Here is a 22,776-nt window from a genome sequence, read left to right as displayed (position 1 = left end):
ATAACCGATAAGTGATATAACTGAACCATTGATTGATTTGAATGTACATCATGCATGGAAAGTTAAAAATGGTGCAGGAACTGAAGTCAGATCAACACATCAAAAAGATCAGTGCAATATATTTGTTTTCTCTTCCCTCTAGCATAATTCTGTTTTGATATATGCTTGATGTCTTCTGTTGTTTTTAAATTCATTGTCACTTCTAAATTGCATGCTTTATTCATTGCAGAACGCTTGTGCATCTATCAAGAATGACAACTGCCTTTCACCGGAGCTCAGAGAGCTTGTCGACCAATTCAGTAATTGAAAAGTAAGTTTTTAAGTAAGGCGGTATAACAAAAAATCAGCTTGCAAAGTACCAGTACCTGAAAGATCACTTTCCATCATAGTTTTCGAGCAAAAATACTGCTTCGTTGCACAGAGAGGCTACTATTTAAAAATAGTTTAGGTACATGCCTGCCACTACAATATTTCATGTGTTTTTTAGGATCATTAATAGCACATGTCATAGTTGTAAGACATGGTAAGGATTCATGAAAGTGGTTTGTCAACACGTTCTATAAGGCCTAAAAAAAAAATAGGTGTGGTTACGGTAACCCGACCTACCCTAATTTTAGGGGCCGATCCTATAACTTTTTATTACATTTGTCAAAAAAAAAATAAATAAATAAAAAAAACGAGTGCAAAAAACGCAATGAAAGCGAAAGCGCCCGAGTCGCACACTTATTTCCCTGTCAAGTAGGTTTAATTTGTACACATCAGAAAAAAAAGTTTAAAAAAAAAAAGTGATTGTCTACCTACCTACCCTATTTTTATATTTAGTCAAGTTTTGACTAAATATTTTAACATCGAGGGGGAATCGAAACGAGGGTCGTGGTGTATGTGCGTGTGTGTGTGCGTGCGTGTGTGTGTGTGTGTAGAGCGATTCAGACTAAACTACTGGACCGATCTTTATGAAATTTGACATGAGAGTTCCTGGGTATGAAATCCCCGAACGTTTTTTTCATTTTTTTGATAAATGTCTTTGATGACGTCATATCCGGCTTTTCGTGAAAGTTGAGGCGGCACTGTCACGCCCTCATTTTTCAACCAAATTGGTTGAAATTTTGGTCAAGTACTCTTCGACGAAGCCCGGGGTTCGGTATTGCATTTCAGCTTGGTGGCTTAAAAATTAATTAATGACTTTGGTCATTAAAAATCTGAAAATTGTAAAAAAAAAATAAACATTTATAAAACGATCCAAATTTACGTTTATCTTATTCTCCATCATTTGCTGATTCCAAAAACATATAAATATGTTATATTCGGATTAAAAACAAGCTCTGAAAATTAAATATATAAAAATTATTATCAAAATTTTTTTTTCGAAATCAATTTAAAAACACTTTCATCTTATTCCTTGTCGGTTCCTGATTCCAAAAATATATAGATATGATATGTTTGGATTAAAAACACGCTCAGAAAGTTAAAACGAAGAGAGGTACAGAAAAGCGTGCTATCCTTCTTAGCGCAACGAATACCCCGCTCTTCTTGTCAATTCCACGGGCACTGCCTTTGCCACGGGCGGTGGAGTGACGATGCTACGAGTATACGGTCTTGCTGCGTTGCGTTGCGTTCAGTTTCATTCTGTGAGTTCGACAGCTACTTGACTAAATATTGTATTTTCGCCTTACGCGACTTGTTACATTTAGTCAAGTTTTGACTAAATGTTTTAACGTAGAGGGGGGAATCGAGACGAGGGTCGTGGTGTATGTGTTGTGTAGAGCGATTCAGACTAAACTACTGGACCGATCTTTTTGAAATTTGACATGAGAGTTCCTGGGTATGAAATCCCCAGACGTTTTTTTCATTTTTTCGATAAATCTCTTTTATGACGTCATATCCGGCTTTTCGTGAAAGTTGAGGCGGCACTGTCACGCTCTCATTTTTCAACCAAATTGGTTGAAATTTTGGTCAAGTAATCTTCGACGAAGCCCGGACTTCGGTATTGCATTTCAGCTTGGTGGCTTAAAAATTAATTAATGACTTTGGTCATTAAAAATCTGAAAATTGTAAAAAAAATATTTTTTTATAAAACGATCCAAATTTACGTTCATCTTATTCCCCATCATTTTCTGATTCCAAAAACATATACATATGTTATATTTGGATTAAAAACAAGCTCTGAAAATTAAAAATATAAAAATTATTATCAAAATTAAATTGTCCAAATCAATTTAAAAACACTTTCATCTTATTCCTGGCCGGTTCCTGATTCCAAAAACATATAGATATGATATGTTTGGATTAAAAACACGCTCAGAAAGTTAAAACGAAGAGTGGTACAGAAAAGCGTGCTATCCTTCTCAGCGCAAGTACTACCCCGCTCTTCTTGTCAATTTCACTGCCTTTGCCGTGCGCGGTGGACTGACGATGCTACGAGTATACGGTCTTGCTGCGTTGCATTGCGTTCAGTTTCATTCTGTGAGTTCGACAGCTACTTGACTAAATGTTGTATTTTCGCCTTACGCGACTTGTTTTTGGCTATGTTACCGTAACCACACCTATTTTTTTTTTTTTTTTTTTTGCCTAATGACAAATAGAATACAAAATTTAATATGTTCACATCCATTCATGTAAAGTGTAGTTTTGGGTTGTTGTCGTGTGTTGGTTTAAACAATGTTTTATTAAATCAAACATGATACAAAAATACAACGATAAACAATAGGGACACGAACTCAAGCAAACGCTTATACTACGCGCCCTACGTGGTAGGAAAATAACGCAAATATGATTTCGGACAAGCATTACTTATCAATTGTTGAACTATCTACAAGAAGAGCATAGTTAAAGTAAATCAGAAAGAATAAGAACAAGTCGCGTAAGGCGAAAATACAACATTTAGTCAAGTAGCTGTCGAACTCACAGAATGAAACTGAACGCAACGCAATTTTTCAGCAAGATCGTATACTCGTAGCATCGTCAGTCCACCGCTCATGGCAAAGGCAGTGAAATTGACAAGAAGAGCGGTTTAGTAGTTGCGCTGAGAAGGATAGCACGCTTTTCTGTACCTCTCTTCGTTTTAACTTTCTGAGCGTGTTTTTAATCCAAACATATCATATCTATATGTTTTTGGAATCAGGAATCGACAAGAAATAAGATAAAAGTGTTTTTAAATTGATTTCGACAATTTAAATTTGATAATAATTTTTATATTTTTAATTTTCAGAGCTTGTTTTTAATCCAAATATAACATATTTATATGTTTTTGGAATCAGCAAATGACGGAAAATAAGATAAACGTAAATTTGGATCGTTTTATAATTTATTTTTTTTTTTTACAATTTTCAGATTTTTAATGACCAAAGTCATTAATTAATTTTTAAGCCACCAAGCTGAAATGCAATACCAAAGTCCGTGCTTCGTCGAAGATTACTTGACCAAAATTTCAACCAATTTGGTTGAAAAATGAGAGCGTGACAGTGCCGCCTCAACTTTCACGAAAAGCCGGATATGACGTCATCAAAGACATTTATCAAAAAAATGAAAAAAACGTATGGGGATATCATACACAGGAACTCTCATGTCAAATTTCATAAAGATCGGTCCAGTAGTTTAGTCTGAATCGCTCTACACACACACACAGACACACACACACACACACACAGACACACGCACATACACCACGACCCTCGTTTCGATTCCCCCTCGATGTTAAAATATTTAGTCAAAACTTGACTAAATATAAAAAGCTAGCAGGAGGAAGAGGGGGGAGGGTGGAGAACGGAGGAGAAAACGGTAGGTACATATAAAAGATGAAGTTGGCAGCGCATACAAATAAGAATATACATAGTACATTACAAACCATAGTCCTGTGGCAAGTAAGCAGTAGCTCGCTAAATATACATTTGAAAAATGCATATAAAATAAGGTTTGTTGGCATGAATATGGGTACTGAGTCAAATCAACAGAAACGACCAGATTCATGGATAAACGATTGGACACTTTCAAAAACAAGCTTGTTGGTGCAAAAAGAAAGGTTTTCGCTACCATTTAACAATATTTCAACATGTCTGTAATTAACAGGAAGTGCGTTTATTGTAGACAGGCGAGCATCTACGTACAAAGGACAATGTGTCAAATAATGGTCAGCTGTTTCGTTCGGGTAGCCGCAAGCGCACTGTGGGTTTCCCTGTAGGTGGCGTTTACACAGGTCAGAATTCAAATTACTCATGTTTAGGCGCATTCTGCAGTGGTGAATCTCTTCCAGTCTTTTTCCACAGTAATAATAGGCAGGTACGTTATAATCAGGAGTAGATAAATAGCGTTTGAAATCGCTGATTGAGTTAGTTGTTTTGGTGTTGTCTGGCAAGGTGTTCCACAGGACAGTAGTAGATGGTATAAAAGATCGACGGTATAATTCAGTTTTGCACATGGGGACTCTTCTTTCTAATGGTCTTCTATGATGGTAGGGGTTAACATCAGAAGTTAAAGGTGGCAAGAGATCTGATAAGTAATGAGGGAATTTGCCATATACCATCTTGTAATATAAAATCAGTTTGTGTCTGCTCCGTCTTTCTTTTAGGTTACAAAATCCGCTTTCTTTATACAGTTTTTCGTGGCTGGTGCCGCGCACACCACCGATTATAGTCCGAATGGCTTCCAAATGATTGTAGTTTTTCGAGTGCAGTTGACCAGTACTCTGTGCAGTTGTCCCATATGATGTCTGCGTAGTCAAAATGTGGAAGAACAAAAGATTTATACATAGTTTCCAGACTTTTACGATTTAATCTATATTTATAATATCTTAAACAATTAATTAATAAGGTGACCTTTTTGACTCACATGCGAAGCAAAAGTGAGTCTATGTACTCACCCGAGTCGTCCGTCCGTCCGTCCGGAAAACTTTAACGTTGGATATTTCTTGGACACTATTCAGTCTATCAGTACCAAATTTGGCAAGATGGTGTATGATGACAAGGCCCCAAAAAACATACATAGCATCTTGGTCAAGGTCGCAGGGGCCATAAATGTTGTCTAAAAAACAGCTATTTTTCATTTTTCCCATTTTCTCTGAAGTTTTTGAGATTTAATACCTCACCTATATATGATATATAGGGCAAAGTAAGCCCCATCTTTTGATACCAGTTTGGTTTACCTTGCTTCAAGGTCAAGGTCACAGGAGCTCTTCAAAGTTGGATTGTATACATATTTTGAAGTGACCTTGACCCTGAACTATGGAAGATAACTGTTTCAAACTTAAAAATTATGTGGGGCACATGTTATGCTTTCATCATGAGACACATTTGGTCACATATGATCAAGGTCAAGGTCACTTTGACCCTTATGAAATGTGACCAAAATAAGGTAGTGAACCACTAAAAGTGACCATATCTCATGGTAGAAAGAGCCAATAAGCACCATTGTACTTCCTATGTCTTGAATTAACAGTTTTGTGTTGCATGACCTTTTTGGTAGGAAAAAGGTGTAAAGCAGTTCTTAGTGTATGATGTCATTGCTAGGTTTAGCTGAAGGTCAATGTCATGTAAAGGTCAAGCATGTGAGTCGTATGGGCTTTGCCCTTCTTGTTTATGATGCTTCTCACTTGGAAGTCCCACTTACAATCATTCTGCAAGATTACGCCAAGGTGTTTATGTTGGTTCACGTTTTCCAAAACAATATTATTAAAAATGATTGGTTCGGTTGGTATATTATCACGTTATATGTCTAACAGTTCCGTTTTTGCTTCGTTAAATTTAACTTTCCACTGTTTTGCCCAGGTATTAATTTTATATAGGTCTGCGTTCAAAATCTGTGCTCGTCTAGTTGGATCTTCTAAGGACATAGACATGCTCGTGTCATCAGCAAACAACTTTATAACAGATTCAGTATCATTCACAATGTCGTTAATATATATCAGGAATAGCAAGGGGCCTAGAACAGAACCTGGTGGCGATTTGTTAAATAATCGTGAAACCATTTCAACAATTGTCCTCTAATTCCTACTAGTTCCAGTTTATATAATAACCCTTTGTGCCAGACTTTTTCAAATGCCTTTGACACATCACAAAAAACAGCTTGAGTGGTAATTCCCATATCGTAATTTAAACAGAACTCGTCATAAATAGAAGCCAGTTGACAACTGGTAGAGTCACCAGGAATAAATCCTGACTGTGCCGGTGTTAATATATCATTTCGCTGTAAAAAGGTGTAAACATGGCTGTGGACACAGCGCTCCATTACCTTCCCAACACAACTTAATAATGAAATTGGTCGATAATTGTTACAACAATCTGCTGGGCCGGCTTTGTAAATGGGTCATTCTCCAAAGCTGGGTCTCATACTGTGACATAGTTGTCAAAAATTAAATGCCCACCAGAAAGTTCAAATGAGATGTAAATAGAAAGATACAAATGTTCTTCACATGATGTTGTAAAAAAAAAAGCTAATCCAGTTATAACTTTGTGCATAAAGTTATGACAAAGTTCATAAATGACCAAAATAACGCGTGTAACATGGAAACAAAAATCACACTAAAAACATCTCTTAAAGTCAGTTTTTCTCTCTTTTTTAACATTGTTCTATGCAGTTTTGCTGCAACAACTACTCTCAACACCCTCCCAAAGTAAAACTTGAAAGAAAAAAAAATTAATAAAAAAAACTTTAAAGTGAGTTTTGTAATAGAAAACAACACCAATTCTGTTTTTCCTATAAAAGTATCTGTTAATATTTTGTAACATTTCCTAATCAACATTTACCAGTATCACTCCCCAAACAGTGTGGATAATTTAAATGGTGCAAATTACTTTTATCTAAATAGATATTGATGATTATGCAATACCATCTCCGATGTAACATGGAACCCAACAAGAGGCGAAGCCTTCAAGGCTCACGTAAGAAATCGACAAACAGTAACACAAACTCAATCACTCCGTCACACACACACACACACACACATACATACACACACACACACACACACACACACACACACACACACACACAGAAAGAGCATAGGTGAAACTGTGCAAGAAAGCGAGACACTAGATCTAGATCTGTCTGTCTGCATGTAGCCTACTTACATGGACACGACTGCCAAATAGTCTCGGCCCGCTCAAAATAACAATCACCGAGACTTTCAGTAATTCCATCGCGTGACGTCTAACCCTCGTACGTCATAATGTGACGTCAATGTAATATGACGTCTTCAAATGTTAAAGTTTCTACCACAGACATACATACATACACACGCACGCACAGACAGACAAAAGTTAGCATCGCATAGGCTACACTTCGTGAGCCAAAAAGCAACTCGGCAAAGCATACTTTGATTTATCTGATCAAAATGAACCACAGTCAACATTCAAGTCAAAAAGCTAACACAGAACAACAGGTTAATAAATATAAATTGCTTTATTTATTAATTCAATGCAAAACTAGGATTAAAAGAAAACATATTTTGAGGCCAAAGTCAAAAATACAAATCAGAAAAAAATTCTCTAAACAAGAAACTTGAACTCCTTTCCTTCAAACTCTTAATCTTTTTGGTTACATTTCCCAGTGTTACTCCCCCAACAGTAATGAGAATAACAAGAGTGCAAAATAGCATCAGAACAAATAGATATTGATGAGCATGTAGCATGGAACCCCAAAGGCAACTCAACTGAGAATAATTTGAAATAGTTGATGAAAGTGAACCAAAATCAAAATCCAAGTCCAAGAAAGGAACACACAACAATATGTTAATAACACATATTGTTTTATCCATTATTTACTTGCAATAAGAAGAAAGGGAAAAAAATCTAAGGGCAAAGTGAAATTTTTGACAGTCAAAGTAAAAAAAAAAACCCAAAAATGATACTAAGAATGTACAAAAAAGTCAGTATAAAATGTCAGTTAATGTGGTTAATAATCTATACATATTTTAAGAGAGTGTCTGTCTGTCTGTGTGTGTGTGTGTGTGTCTGTCTGTGGTCGCCATACCTCTGAGATGGCAAGAGGCAGGAACAAGATAGTGTGCACGTACACTCCCTAGGTGCCGCAGATGTGCACCTGGGTTTTAGTTTCTTGATTCATTGTTTCCTTTCTCAGATTATGGACCTCCCATTTATTGAATACAGCCTATATGGTGCAAGACCAGTTCAGTGCCTACTGTTCACCTGTAGCAAGCACATCATGCCAGTGATATTAGAGACTTGCTATTGCTCCTATGAGGGGAAGAAATGAAGAATGAAAAATTAACTGGACAGTTCCGGAAATTTCTAGAAGGTAAGGGAGATAACTTTTTTTGTATCCAAACAAAGGAGGTAAAGCTAATGATAATGGGATAGCGAGCGTCTTAAATTGCTACAGGGCTCTGCTTACTCCCGGGCGAAGCCGGGCTTAACTGCTAGATAAAAGAGAGTGTCTGTCTGTGTGTGTGTGTATGTGTGTGTGTGTGTGTGTGTGTGTGTGTCTGTCTGTCTGTGATCGCCAAAGCTCCGAGTGAAGGGAGGGGGCAGGAAGACGATGTCGTGCATGTGCACTCCTGTGACTGTGAAGATGTGCACCTGACCACCACCGCCGCTGCGCTGCCAGCCCTCCAATCCTCCTCCGCCTCCCCCCCCCCCCCCCCCCCCCCGAAGAGAGAAACTTTTAGTTGTGGCTTGGCTCTTCTAAAAAAAAAGTAAACTTGCCCCCCCCCCCCCTCCTTTCAATCCCCAGATCCGACCCCCCCACCACCACCACCCCCATTCCCACCACCACCGCCGACTCCACAACTACCACTCCCACTAGCCCTACATCATCAACACCAACCCCGAAGATTTTCCATTCGTTCCATTTGTGACTATTTTAATAGATTGTAGCGATGTCGGAAGAATACTCTGGAATATTACGTGAACATGCTGTCACACACACATCTGCACACACACATATGCGCAGTCTGTCATCCACAAACTCACAGAATTTTCTCTCTCTCAAACTGTAAAAAGGTACAAATCACAATAAATGAAGTTTATACGTTTCTTGAACAAAACAAAGCACTCAAAACTCACATTTACACATCAAATAACCCCAATCCCTTGCCAAAGATAATTAACGTTTACACTCTAATTACTCTCATTCACTCACATCAAATCTCTACCTCGCAAACACACCCTCTTGCTATCACTCCATCATACACTGAAATTACACTTCCTGCATGAGTTATTTTTAGGGGACGGATTTAGCGGAAGAGTTACCGTCCAGCAGGTCTGACAGTGACTTGAAGTGAAGCGAGATCCTGGGTGTAGATGTCCCGAAGACGAATGACGTCACGAGCGCAGAATGAGTTCCTGGCGAAGTGAGTCCATAGCAGCCCTCAGCTGTAGAACGAGTTCCATGCGAAGCGAGTCCATAGCAGCCCTCAACAGTAGAATGGCTTAGCTTGACTGGGCTGGCGGATCATCTCCATCACTCCTCGGCAAGAAAACCGCAACCTGAAATGGTTAGCATTGCTCTTAGTCCATGGTTAACTCACATCGCTTATCCGTTCCCATATATCAAACCCAATGCAGGAAAGAATGGACAAAGCCTCTATGACTCTCACACACTCGCACAAATACTTCATATGTTATGAACGTTCTACCAATTCATTACATGTTTAATAATTGGCAGAAGTTATGCAAACATGTAACACGAAAATAGCTTTCCGTCTTTTTACATACACAAGTTATCATAATGCACAGACCATATTCAAAATTGATAACTAACATAACTAACAATACTAATAAAACTAACCTTCTTTAAACGAAATACCTGACCGACTAGCCTGAACATATAAGAAACGCACAGACACAAAACAACAAACATGTACCACGCAAACAGCCTAAACTACACCGAAAACAATAGAAAAGAATTACGCACCACATCCTGGTTGCATGAAAGCATACGCGAAATTCCCCTGTCAAATGAAGACAGCTCCCTTTTGCTCTATGGAAGCAAAAGTAACGTTCAAATGAAGAACGGATTCCAGTCTGGAACGCAGACTTCTAGCCCTGTAAACGGCTACGGCAAGAATGAATAAAACTGACACACAACTGAATTTACTGCTCACTACAGCACACCTGAGATACACCCGTTACACTAGAATTTAGAGAAAACCGTGCCGCACGAAAACTACGAGTGCTAGCTGTCTCACCTGGCAGGTAAACGACAGCACAAAGAACAGGCGCTTGCAATGATTGCATATAATACGAAATAATTACAGCTGCTTGTGACACACCCCCCTTGTTAGACTGAACTAACAGTTAAGTTACAAAACTTCACCCAACGCGGCTGTAATAATCCGCTCCCACGTTTTCACGTCCTCGGATCGCACGAATCCGGAAGGAGAATGGTTCATCCAGCAGAGGCATCTTTCCAAATGGTGATTTTGGAATTTTCCCCTTGGGTAGAGCTCGCTGGCAAGCGTCGCAGGATTGTACATATCGACGGATGTCACCGCACATTCCCGGCCAGTAGAAAGAGTTCCACACTCGATTTCGAGTCCTCCTCGAACCAAGATGGCCAGCTATTGGTACATCATGCGACAGCTTAAGGATTCCAGGTCTCAAGGCTTCTGGTACAACTATCTGATGGTACACATTTTCACCTGATGAGAAATCCCTTTGCAGAACTCCTTTCCTCCAGGAAAACTTCACTTGGCCATGTTTCCTGGAGGGAACAGAATTACTAACCGCCGCTAGCTCTCGAATGCGTGCCAATGTAGAGTCGTTCTCTTGTAGCTGAATGAGTTCATCTCGGGTGACACCTCCCAGTCCGGAGTCCTTCATTTTAAGAGTTTTGGGTCCTTGTTGTTCTCGAGCATGCTGTGCTCTGGTGACAACAGATGTCTTCACAGGATATGCCTTCCCCCTGTACACCGGAACTTCAAGAGTTTGTCCATCAGGCAACGGGATGGCATTTCCAATCAATACAGGATGAGCAAGATCCTCCACCACAATAGCAATTGCCTTTCCTGAAAAGAAAGGCGATTCAAAGTCAATCACAACAGTTGGGCACTCTCGTTCAACGTTGCCGGCTGCAAGTCGGATGGTTTGTCGTCCAACGCTGCGCTTGTTATCTCGCACAAGAGACGAATCCACCACTAGCCCGTCAGCTCCAGTATCCCTCAGGGCAGATACTGAAGAACCATTGACTTTCACTGTACATCTAGGAGAGTAGGTCAGTTGGCTGCAAGGATCACAGAGAGCAGGCAGTTCAGTTCCTGAGGTGACCGTTCCTAGAGTGACAACGGTTTTCACCGAAGTTAGACGAGGACAGTTTCTTCTAGCGTGACCTTCCTGACCGCAGTTGAAACATTTTCCCTTGAATCCAGATGGCTTAGAGTCAGCAAGTTGTTCTGGAGTTTCATCCTTCTTCGGGCTACTTGGTCCTTTCTGATGACCCAATGCTTTACCAAAGACCGTAACTGGATTTTTCCTGGCCCGTTTCGACGATGCAAATCTCTCAGCTAGTTCAGCAGCTTCAGAAAGTGTACTGGGGTCATTCTGTCTGATGAAGTCGGCAAGTTCTCCAGATACTCTGTCGAGAAGGTGCTCCATCAGTATGAGGTCTCGAACTCCTTCGTATGTCTCCTCCTTCTTGGCTGCCTTTCTCCACCGTTCAAACCAAATCCGCAGCCGAGTAGCATGCTGCTGAAATGTTTCTTCATCCTTTTTCACAGCCTGACGAAACTTGGAGCGGTAAGAGTCAGCAGTCCAACGAAAAGCCCCACGTAGCGTCTCCACCACTTTGTCGTACTTTAGCGCGTCCTCATCAGGCAATTCTAGGTAAACCTCTGAGGAAAAACCTTTAAGAAGTGTCCCCAGCCTAGCTCCCCAGTCTCGTTCCCTGTTCCACCCACTGAGGGATGCCGCTCTCTCAAATCGCCCTAGAAAAGTATCCAAATCTTCTTTGGTGGTATCAAAAGGATCGATCTTTAGACGGACAGGTTCTATTGGACGGATATGGGGAACATGAGCAGTTTCTTCACGCTGGGCCCTTGCTATCTGTGTCCGAATCCTCTCCTCCTCCAACTCAGCCAAACGTTGACGTCGGGTATATTCTTCCTCTTCTCTCTCCTGTCTTCTTCTTGTCTCTTCTTGTCTCAGTCGAGCTTCTTCCTCTTCTCTCTCCTGTTTCCTTCTTGCCTCTTCTTCCTCTCTCTCCTGTCTTCTTCTTGCCTCTTCTTCCTCTCTCTCCTGTCTTCTTCTTGCCTCTTCTTGTCTCAGTCGAGCCTCTTCCTCTTCTCTCTCCTGTTTCCTTCTTGCCTCTTCCAGTTGAGCTTTTAGCAGCTGAGCCTCCAATCCCACTCGTTGTTGTTGCTGCTGTTGATGGCGCAGACGGTCCAATTCTTCTTGCACAAATCTGGCAAGTGCATTACCGGAACGGACACCCAACGCTCTGCCCCTAGCGGCAATCTGCTCATGCTCGGCACTAAGACTAACCGAGTTTCCAGCTGATTCAGAAAATACTTCGCTACGAGTAGGCGGAGTAGATAACTCATGGCCGGAAAGAGACAAAGTCGGGTCAGGCGTAGAAAAACTAGACAGGGCCGCGTTTCGTGTTTTCCTTGCGGACATATTTATCTTTATCTTCAGTAAACAGTGAAATAAAAAGGAAAAAGTATTTATGGTACTTCTGAATGAAATGAGCTAGACACCAATAAATACCGAACAAGGAAAAACAAGCTTTGCAAATGAACGCTTTCTTTCGCAAAATGAATAGCAGTACTATGCGCGGAAAACACCGACTTCTGTCACTGTTACGACGGTAGTGACAAAAGTAATGAACTCTAGTGCTATCACACGAATGATATTCAATAAACAGGTATCACAAAGACATGACAAAACAAGACAAAACAATATCAGAAAAACAGAAGGCAAACAGAAAAATCTGAGGTGACGATGAAAAGTTAGGATAGACCCACTACTTCTAGCTAGCTATCCCAATCATTAATCCCGGACGAGCCCCCATTTGTCACACACACATCTGCACACACACATATGCGCAGTCTGTCATCCACAAACTCACAGAATTTTCTCTCTCTCAAACTGTAAAAAGGTACAAATCACAATAAATGAAGTTTATACGTTTCTTGAACAAAACAAAGCACTCAAAACTCACATTTACACATCAAATAACCCCAATCCCTTGCCAAAGATAATTAACGTTTACACTCTAATTACTCTCATTCACTCACATCAAATCTCTACCTCGCAAACACACCCTCTTGCTATCACTCCATCATACACTGAAATTACACTTCCTGCATGAGTTATTTTTAGGGGACGGATTTAGCGGAAGAGTTACCGTCCAGCAGGTCTGACAGTGACTTGAAGTGAAGGAGATCCTGGGTGTAGATGTCCCGAAGACGAATGACGTCACGAGCGCAGAATGAGTTCCTGGCGAAGTGAGTCCATAGCAGCCCTCAGCTGTAGAACGAGTTCCATGCGAAGCGAGTCCATAGCAGCCCTCAACAGTAGAATGGCTTAGCTTGACTGGGCTGGCGGATCATCTCCATCACTCCTCGGCAAGAAAACCGCAACCTGAAATGGTTAGCATTGCTCTTAGTCCATGGTTAACTCACATCGCTTATCCGTTCCCATATATCAAACCCAATGCAGGAAAGAATGGACAAAGCCTCTATGACTCTCACACACTCGCACAAATACTTCATATGTTATGAACGTTCTACCAATTCATTACATGTTTAATAATTGGCAGAAGTTATGCAAACATGTAACACGAAAATAGCTTTCCGTCTTTTTACATACACAAGTTATCATAATGCACAGACCATATTCAAAATTGATAACTAACATAACTAACAATACTAATAAAACTAACCTTCTTTAAACGAAATACCTGACCGACTAGCCTGAACATATAAGAAACGCACAGACACAAAACAACAAACATGTACCACGCAAACAGCCTAAACTACACCGAAAACAATAGAAAAGAATTACGCACCACATCCTGGTTGCATGAAAGCATACGCGAAATTCCCCTGTCAAATGAAGACAGCTCCCTTTTGCTCTATGGAAGCAAAAGTAACGTTCAAATGAAGAACGGATTCCAGTCTGGAACGCAGACTTCTAGCCCTGTAAACGGCTACGGCAAGAATGAATAAAACTGACACACAACTGAATTTACTGCTCACTACAGCACACCTGAGATACACCCGTTACACTAGAATTTAGAGAAAACCGTGCCGCACGAAAACTACGAGTGCTAGCTGTCTCACCTGGCAGGTAAACGACAGCACAAAGAACAGGCGCTTGCAATGATTGCATATAATACGAAATAATTACAGCTGCTTGTGACACATGCCCAAAGACACAAACAGGATGTTTACATTCGAACGCCTTCTGAGATTTTCCATTCGTTCCATTTGTGACGTAGAGGTTTTCCCGGTAGCTCTCTTTCTTACTTTGAAGTTGCGTCCCGAATATTCTTTTGAGAGAGTATATAAACGAGTGAAAGCCAGGTGTTTCAATATATGTGCGAAATGAACTTCAATGCTCATTGCACAAATTGTTGTTGATACTCAGTTATCAAAATGCCTTCTAAAAAAAAGCAATCAGAAAGAAGCAAGCTAGCAAAAAAGCGGCTTGCGATGGCCAGAGCCAGATCGGCCGAAACTGCGGACCAGCGTCAAGACAGACAAGAAACCGACAAAAGAGCAAAGGCCAGGGCCAGATCGGCCGAAACTGCGGACCAGCGTCAAGCAAGACAAGAAACCGACAAAACAGCAAAGGCCAGAGCCAGATCGGCCGAAACTGCGGACCAGCGTCAAGTAAGACAAGAAAGCAATGCAGCAGCGATGGCCAGGGCCAGATCGGCCGAAACTGCGGACCAGCGTCAAGCAAGACAAAAAAGCAACACAGCAGCGATGGCCAGGGCCAGATCGGCCGAAACTGCGGAGCAGCGTCGAGCAAGACAAGAAACCGACAGAAGAACAAAGGCCAGAGCCAGATTGGTCGAAACTGCGGACCAGCGTCAAGCAAGACAAGAAACCGACAGATGAGCAAAGACCAGAGCCAGATCGGCCGAAACTGCGCACCAGCGTCAAGCAAGACAAGAAACTGACAGAAGAGCTAAGGCTGAAGCCAGAAGTGAACATTGGAAACAAAAGGAAAATTCAGCCTTCAGGTACGACCCTACTTTGGACTATGAATCTGATTCATCACTTTCAATCGGTTCCATGTCAACATGTTGCACTTTCTGTCATGCACGCCGATGGAGAGGAGAGGCCCCGTCGCTGTGCTGCAACAGTGGAAAAGTTGAGCTGCCTCCACTTCTTGATCCACCGGAACCTCTTAAGACATTATTCACTGCAGACACTTCCGACGCGAACCATTTTCAAGGCAATATCAGGAGATACAACGCATGTTTTCAGATGACATCTTTTGGGACAACAAAAGAAATCAAGGAACCAGGATACATGCCCACTTTCAAAATCCAAGGCCAGGTGTACCACCGCATCGGCAGCCTGCAGCCGTCACCGGACGAGGAACCCAAGTTCGTCCAGCTGTACTTTGTCAACGACCGCGAGCAGCAGGCTCAGCTTCGTCAAAGCTTCATTAAGGAAACCAAACAGAACATAGTCCTAGAGCTACAAGACATGCTTCATAGAGAGAGCACATATGTGCAGGGTTTCCAGTGTGCTTTGGAAAAAATGGCTCCAGAGTACAAGGTGGTAATTCATGCAGACAACACACCTGTCGGCCAGCATGAGAGACGCTTCAATGCTCCAACAACATCAGAGGTTGCAGTTCTACTCTCCGGTGAGGAGCATGGCACACGAGACATTGTGCTTCAACAGAGAGACAATGCCCTCAAGAAAATTGCCGAGACACATCGGTCATACGACCCACTGCAATACCCACTCCTCTTTCCTCGTGGAGAAGACGGTTACAACTTCCAGATGATGCTCACAGACCCAAAGACACGACTGCCTGGCAAGAAAAGAATGTCGGCGATGAATTTCTACGCCCACCGCATCATGACTAGAATCAGCCGCCTCAATCATCTCCTGCTGGCAAAAGAACTTTTTCACCAGTACATAGTTGATATGTATGCCAAAATAGAGACGGAAAGACTCAGATACATCCAACTGAACCAAAAGAAACTGCGAGTAGAAGAGTACATCCACCTGAAAGATGCCATCGAGGCTCATCGTGACCCTTCCAACATGGGTCAGCTGGTGATCCTCCCTTCATCCTTCACAGGGGGTCCCCGGTACATGCATGAGAGGACCCAGGATGCTATGACGTATGTGCGGACCTATGGTCGACCGGATCTGTTCATCACATTCACATGCAACCCGGCGTGGAAGGAAATCCAGAATGAATTACTGACAACACACCAGAAGGCACAAGATCGACATGATCTGCTTGCACGGGTCTTCCATCTGAAGGTCAAAGCACTGATGGATCTCCTGACAAAAGGCAAGGTGTTTGGCGCTACCCGCTGCTTCATGTACACCATTGAATGGCAGAAACGCGGTCTACCCCACACCCACATCCTGCTGTGGCTTCAGGAACAGATCCACGTGGACAGGGTGGATGAGTTCATCAGCGCTGAGCTTCCTGACCCGGAGGTGGACCCACTTCTCTTCAGCATTGTCCGTACACAGATGGTCCATGGTCCCTGTGGAGCGATGAACCCCAGCTCCCCTTGTATGAAGGACAACATGTGCACCAAAAAATACCCCCGACAGCTGCTTCAGGACACTCAAACCGGCCAGGATGGGTACCCACTGTATCGCCGAAGATCACCGGACGATGGTGGATTTACAACAACCATCACTGTTCATGGCACAGAACTACTCATTGACAACCGCTGGATTGTTCCGTACTGTCCACTGCTCACCAGACTGTTCAAAGCTCACATCAACGTGGAGTACTGCCACTCCATCAAATCCATCAAGTACGTGTGCAAGTACGTCAACAAAGGGTCAGATATGGCCGTCTTCGAGGTGACAAAAACTGACAAGACCCATGATGAAGTTCATGACTACCAGTTAGGCAGATACATCAGCAGCAACGAAGCCGCCTGGAAAACCCTTGGCTTTCCAATTCACGAGCGGCACCCCACGGTCGTGCACCTCAGCGTCCACCTTGAAAACGGACAGAGACTGTACTTCAAGGACCAAGATGCGCTGGCAAAAGTGGAAGCTCCACCAGAAACAACACTGACTGCATTCTTCAAGCTGTGTAGTCAAGACGCTTTTGCAAGAACCCTTTACTACTATCAGGTCCCTAAGTACTACACATGGAACACTGCCAACAGAAAGTGGATGCGTCGAAAAGTGGGTCAGACCGTTCCAGACAACCCAGACATCAGAGCCAGCGATGCACTGGGTCGAGTGTACACAGTGCACCCTCACAATGCAGAATGCTTCTACCTGCGTCTCCTTCTGCACAGTCTTCAAGGCCCAACCTCTTTCCAGAACTTGCGTACAGTAGACGATCAGGTCTGTAGCACCTACAAGCAGGCCTGTCAACTCCGAGGACTTCTGGAAGACGATGCTCACTGGAACAGCACTCTGGAGGAGGCGGCAGCAACACAAACCCCTGACAGGCTGCGAAACCTTTTCGCCATCATGCTCCACAACTGCGAGTTGGCAAATCCTCAAGAACTATGGGACAACCATAAAGAGAGCATGGCAGAGGACATTATCCACAGAGCACAACTCCAAAATCCACAGGTGCAGCTTGCGTACACTGACAACATCTTTGAAGCAGCCCTGGTTCTTCTACAAGACAAAGTGAGATCTCTGGGAGGTTCTGACCTTGGGACATATACGGCCTTCCTTCTCCATCCCCAGACACGGATGAGAAGCTCTCCAAAGAGGTCTTAGCAGAGACAAGCTACAACGTAGAGGAACTTGCCGACTACATCCAGGAAAATGAGCCCAAACTTGTCCCAGACCAAAGAGAAGCATACACAAAGATAACCCACAGCGCCTTGACCGAAAACGGTGGAATTTTCTTTGTCGATGCACCAGGAGGAACTGGGAAAACTTTCCTCATCAACCTCCTCCTGGCAAAAATCCGACGAGAAAAGCTCATTGCCCTCGCCGTGGCATCATCAGGCATCGCTGCAACATTGTTGACAGGAGGAAAAACAGCCCACTCCACATTCAGATTGCCGCTCGACCTTACCTCCACAGAAACGCCGACGTGCTGTATCAGCAGAGGAAGTGGAAAAGCAAGACTCCTGCAGGAGTGCCGCCTGATCGTCTGGGACGAGTGCACCATGTCCCATAGAGCCGCTTTTGAGGCGCTAGACCGAACTCTACAGGACCTCAGAAAAAATGACACTCTCATGGGAGGAGTGACGATTGTGTTGGCCGGCGACTTCAGACAAACTCTGCCAGTTATTCCGCGTGGAACAAAGGCCGACCAGTTGCAAGCCTGTGTGAAATCGTCGTACCTCTGGAAACACACTCAACGTCTCAGCCTCAAGACCAACATGAGAGTGTACCTGACGGGGGATGCCTCAGCTGGACAGTTTGCTGAAAACCTCCTCAGTCTGGGAAACGGCGACTTGACACCTGATGGAGAAGATGGAAGTGTCTCTCTCGACCACATAAGGCAACCAGTCACCACCCTGTCCAAGCTTAAATATGCCGTCTTCCCTCTTCTTCCGTGACCGCAGGTGGCTGTGTGAAAGAGCCATACTCGCTCCAACAAACGAAGCCGTCAAAGCCACAAATAAGGAATTACTACAAGAACTACCAGGTCCAGTGCACACATACAAGTCTGTTGACACCGTGCCTGATGACAATGAAGCCGTCAATTACCCGACTGAGTTCTTAAACTCACTCCAGCCTGCAGGAGTGCCTCCACATGAACTCAACCTCAAACTGGGTACACCAGTCATGCTGATGAGGAACTTAGATCCTCCCACCCTCTGCAACGGCACGCGACTGGTGGTGAAAACAATGCTCCCTAATGTGATCGAGGCTACAGTCATGACTGGTCACGCGGCAGGACAGGACGTCTTTATTCCTCGTGTGCCTGTCATTCCGTCTGATCTCCCATTCACCTTTAAACGACTACAGTTCCCGCTGTGCCAGAGTTTTGCCATCACTATAAACAAGGCGCAGGGGCAAACGCTTAAAGTTGCCGGATTGAATTTGCCGACACCGTGCTTTGCACACGGTCAACTGTACGTTGCATGTTCCAGGGTCGGCAACCCGAAGAACCTCTTCACACTTACACCCACAGGGAGAACCAAAAACATTGTGTACCCTGAGGTCTTCCAACACTGAACAAAACACACCCAGTGCAACGCCTCTATAAGTCATCATTCATCCTTTCAAGCCATGGATAATTTTCAAACTCTGCAATTTCTCGACATTTCTTTACATTTGCACGGTTTGTGTCCGCCAATGTGTGAATGATTCATCGCCCCAAGAAGTACTCTGTATGTATGCTTTCCCATGTATGTATTTCGAATATGTATTTTGACCGTGAAGGCATGCATTTCTGCGATTTTAGCTCTTACGTTTAATTTCTGGATTCTTTCTAATGAGTGTGTATCCCTGTCCATGCATCTCAGCCACGGTGAGTGTGTGTGAATGTGTATTTGTATGTCTCCATGCGTGTCAGTCACGGGGTGTGTGTGTGTGTGTGTGAATATCTGCGTATAAATGTGTTAAATTAATCGGTTGTATTCTTATCCATGTATGTAGTTTAAATTTGTATTTTGACTGAGAATACACGCATTTCTGCCATTTTAACTCTTACGTATAATTTGTGGATTCTTTCTAATGACTGTGTACCTGCGTCCATGCATCTCAGCCACGGTGAGTGTGTGTCAATGAGTATTTGTACGTCTCCATGGGTGTCAGTCACGGTGTCTGTGTGTGAATATCTGTGTATACATGTGTTAAATTAATTGGTTCTATTTTTATCCATCTATATATTTTGAATATGTATTTTGACTGTCAATGCATGCATTTAAGCGTTTTAAACTCTTACGTACAAATTGTGGATTCTTTCTAATAAGTGTGTACCTGCGGCCAGGCATCTCAGCCACGATGACTGTGTGTGAATGTGTATTTGTACGTCTCCATGCGTGTCAGCCACGGTATGTGCGTGTGAATGTCTGCGTATAAATGCTTCTCTTTACATCACTTAATAAATTTTCTTTTTAAACATACACTTTTGAACCGAACTCAGAATGTTTTATTACCTGCGTGTGTGTGTGTGTGTGTGTGTGTGTGTGTGTGTGTGTGTGTGTGTTTGAGAGACGCACACAGACAGCCATAGACAGACAGAAGAGCCCGGGCGAAGCCGGGTCTCTCACGCTAGTAAATAATAATAATAATAATGGACATTTGCTATAGCGCATAATCATGTATATGCTCAATGCGCTTTACAATAACTAGAATTAACATAACTAATGATAAAACCATACACAATGAACAAGACCCACAATCTACATAACATAGCATACTCAGCATACTCCATGCAAGCAAACACAAAAGCTTAACACACTCCAAGCACGCAAGACCAAGCAAACAGGGTAAAGACAAAACAAAGTCATACAAGCAAAACCATACAAGCAAAATTAATACCGAACTCCATGCAAACAATACTCAAAAACTCAACAACAACAAAAAACTCAACAACAACAAAAACCAAAAAAAAAATCATTGATTGGTTGAAAAACATTCACTTGTCAAAAACAAATGCAATGCCTCGACCAGGGGCTAGTCTGGGTGCTGGAACAGCTTTGTGCTCGCTGCTGGCAGGGAGCCATGCCTTGTCTGCCCATACATAACTGTTAGTGTCTGGCTTCAGCTTCAGATAGTGAAGAAGCAGGTCCCCACTACTGTCAACGTCAATAACTTTGGCGTAGAAAAAGACAGTTCTCTGACGACCAAGCAAAGGTACTTCAATGAAGCATCCTTCACTCACTTGGTTGGCGAGATTGAAGGGGGCAGGGAAGGGCAGTCGGGCGACTGGTCTGTGTCAGGGTAGACAGGCGACTGGTCTGGGTCAGGGCAGTCAGGGGACTGGTCTTGGGCAGGGCAGTCAGGCGACTGGTCTGGGGCATGGTAGACAGGCGACTTGTCTGGGGCAGGACAATCAGACGACTTGTCTGGAGCCGGGTAGACAGGTGACTTGTCTGGGGCAGGACCGTCAGGCGACTTGTCTGGAGCAGGGTAGACGGGTGACTTGTCTGGGGCAGGACCGTCAGGTGACTTGTCTGGAGCAGGGTAGACAGGTGACTTGTCTGGAGCAGGGTAGACAGGTGACTTGTCTCGAGCAGGGTAGACAGGTGACTTGTCTGGGGCAGGACCGTCAGGCGACTGGTTAGGGGCAGGGTAGACAGGCGACTGGTTCAGCACTTTCAGAACAATACACAAAGAAAAAAAAACCGGATTATTCTTTGAAATCAAAAGGCTAAATAAAAAAAGATTCAAGCACACGGCAATCTTTTGACATCGCATCAGCATCGTTACAAAGATGGCGACGAGTCGGGTCCGCGTGACGTTGACAATGAAGAAACACAAATCAAAACAACGCTGCAAAATAGTAGCATCTCGACTGCCCGAAAGTAATGCAGAAATGTCTTTTAAAGAAGTGAAATAAACACTGCCGTTTTTAAAAACTTGCACGAAACTGTAAAGCGACTTTGACAACTCTTTTTCAACATCGTAACGAAGAACATCATTCTAACGGTTCCGAGTTACGAACGAGATCTTGTGAGGCCATTTTCAACCGCACTAATAAATCACCCATCTTTTCCGGGCCCAGGGATGTTGCTACAAGTTCATACCTATAGGACAAATGTCCTGAGTTCTTCAGCATCAATAGGACATTTGACCGCTTTCAGAAAGTGTAATAGGACATTATGAATTTGCGCCAAACAGCTTATAACACATTCCATGGAATTGTTCCAAAGTCATGCGCCCACACACACACGCACACACACGCGCGCGCGCTGTAGAACACACACATAATATAGTAAATACATCAACACAGTGTGCGTATAATGTTGTATTTGTTTAGTTTCAAAGAAACCACAAAAAAGAAACCAACATGAACAACTTCAGAGCTCTTACTTTGATTAAATACTGCATGATATGGATAAAAGTTGACAAACAAAATGATTGGTTTGATCTAATGCTGATCTTTTGCAGGCTTTAGTTTGTTTCCAGCGGCATAATTCGATCAGTGCTTCGTCTCGTATCGAAAACAAAAGCAGACTACAAATTTAGTCAGTTGGAGTTGTCTCCCGTACTCCTGCAGCATGCACTGATCTAAAAAGAATCCACTATTTTTAGATCAGTGCGCTGCACCGAGACGGTTATACCCAAACGGCGCATACCGCAAACTGTTCGGGAATTCCCGACAAAAGAAAAGATCCGCACGCGGCACTGACAACTTCAGTGTCAGCTGAACACGAGAGCGTTCGGTCTTTTAGAAGATTTGTATCTTGAAATGAAAATTAACGAATATCGCGCTGTCCGAAGGAATGGAGTACATATCGGACAATGACCACGCTCAGGCTAAAACGATAGGACATCTGACCGACATGCGGCAATGTGAATCGGACATTTGGGGATTTTCATCGTTATATGTCCGATGTCCGACGCCTAACGACATCCCATTCCCGAACAGTTTTTTGCAGTTAAAAACAACATAAAATACAGCCGTGATTGATACACGTTTGGCTTCTGAAAAAGATTGTGTGTCCGATTACCCTACAATCGGGCTAACTTCGTCACAAAGAATCGGGAGACTGTCAGCCATCCGGTCTTCCTCG

The 22,776-nt window shown here is 42.9% G+C and overlaps 3 protein-coding genes across 3 annotated transcripts; 1 reads left to right on the top strand and 2 right to left on the bottom strand.

The window, feature by feature from the left end:
- Positions 1–8,968: 8,968 nt before the first annotated feature.
- Positions 8,969–14,313, bottom strand: LOC138973235 (uncharacterized). The gene is made up of 3 exons (XM_070345954.1): positions 13,957–14,313; positions 9,865–13,529; positions 8,969–9,437 (listed from the first exon to the last, which is right to left on the bottom strand). Exon 2 carries the CDS (start codon positions 12,561–12,563, stop codon positions 10,263–10,265), a length of 2,301 nt encoding a protein of 766 aa, XP_070202055.1. The 5' UTR covers positions 12,564–13,529; positions 13,957–14,313; the 3' UTR covers positions 8,969–9,437; positions 9,865–10,262.
- A 485-nt stretch (positions 14,314–14,798) lies between these two features.
- LOC138974587 (uncharacterized) lies at positions 14,799–19,267 on the top strand. Its single transcript, XM_070347306.1, has 4 exons — positions 14,799–15,138; positions 15,411–17,774; positions 17,819–18,567; positions 18,824–19,267. The coding sequence occupies exons 1-4, from the start codon at positions 14,799–14,801 to the stop codon at positions 19,265–19,267; spliced, it is 3,897 nt and encodes a 1,298-aa protein (XP_070203407.1).
- A 1,650-nt stretch (positions 19,268–20,917) lies between these two features.
- LOC138974585 (uncharacterized) lies at positions 20,918–21,749 on the bottom strand. The gene is made up of 2 exons (XM_070347305.1): positions 21,746–21,749; positions 20,918–21,354 (listed from the first exon to the last, which is right to left on the bottom strand). Exons 1-2 carry the CDS (start codon positions 21,747–21,749, stop codon positions 20,918–20,920), a joined length of 441 nt encoding a protein of 146 aa, XP_070203406.1.
- Between the last annotated feature and the right edge of the window lie 1,027 nt (positions 21,750–22,776).

Source organism: Littorina saxatilis, linkage group LG8 (genome assembly GCF_037325665.1).
Source record: "Littorina saxatilis isolate snail1 linkage group LG8, US_GU_Lsax_2.0, whole genome shotgun sequence".
Classification (NCBI taxonomy): domain Eukaryota; kingdom Metazoa; phylum Mollusca; class Gastropoda; order Littorinimorpha; family Littorinidae; genus Littorina; species Littorina saxatilis.
Note: the sequence above shows the minus strand (reverse complement) of the source record. Positions and strands in the feature narration are given on the sequence as shown.

Coding starts and splice junctions, on each gene's coding strand:
- LOC138973235 (XM_070345954.1), bottom strand. CDS start 12,563: ATGTCCGCAAGGAAAACACGAAACGCGGCCCTGTCTAGTTTTTCTACG.
- LOC138974587 (XM_070347306.1), top strand. CDS start 14,799: ATGCAGCAGCGATGGCCAGGGCCAGATCGGCCGAAACTGCGGACCAGC. Junction 17,775..17,818: donor CAAAGTGAGATCTCTGGGAG/GTTCTGACCTTG, acceptor CTCCATCCCCAG/ACACGGATGAGAAGCTCTCC. Junction 18,568..18,823: donor CTGATGGAGAAGATGGAAGT/GTCTCTCTCGAC, acceptor AACTCACTCCAG/CCTGCAGGAGTGCCTCCACA.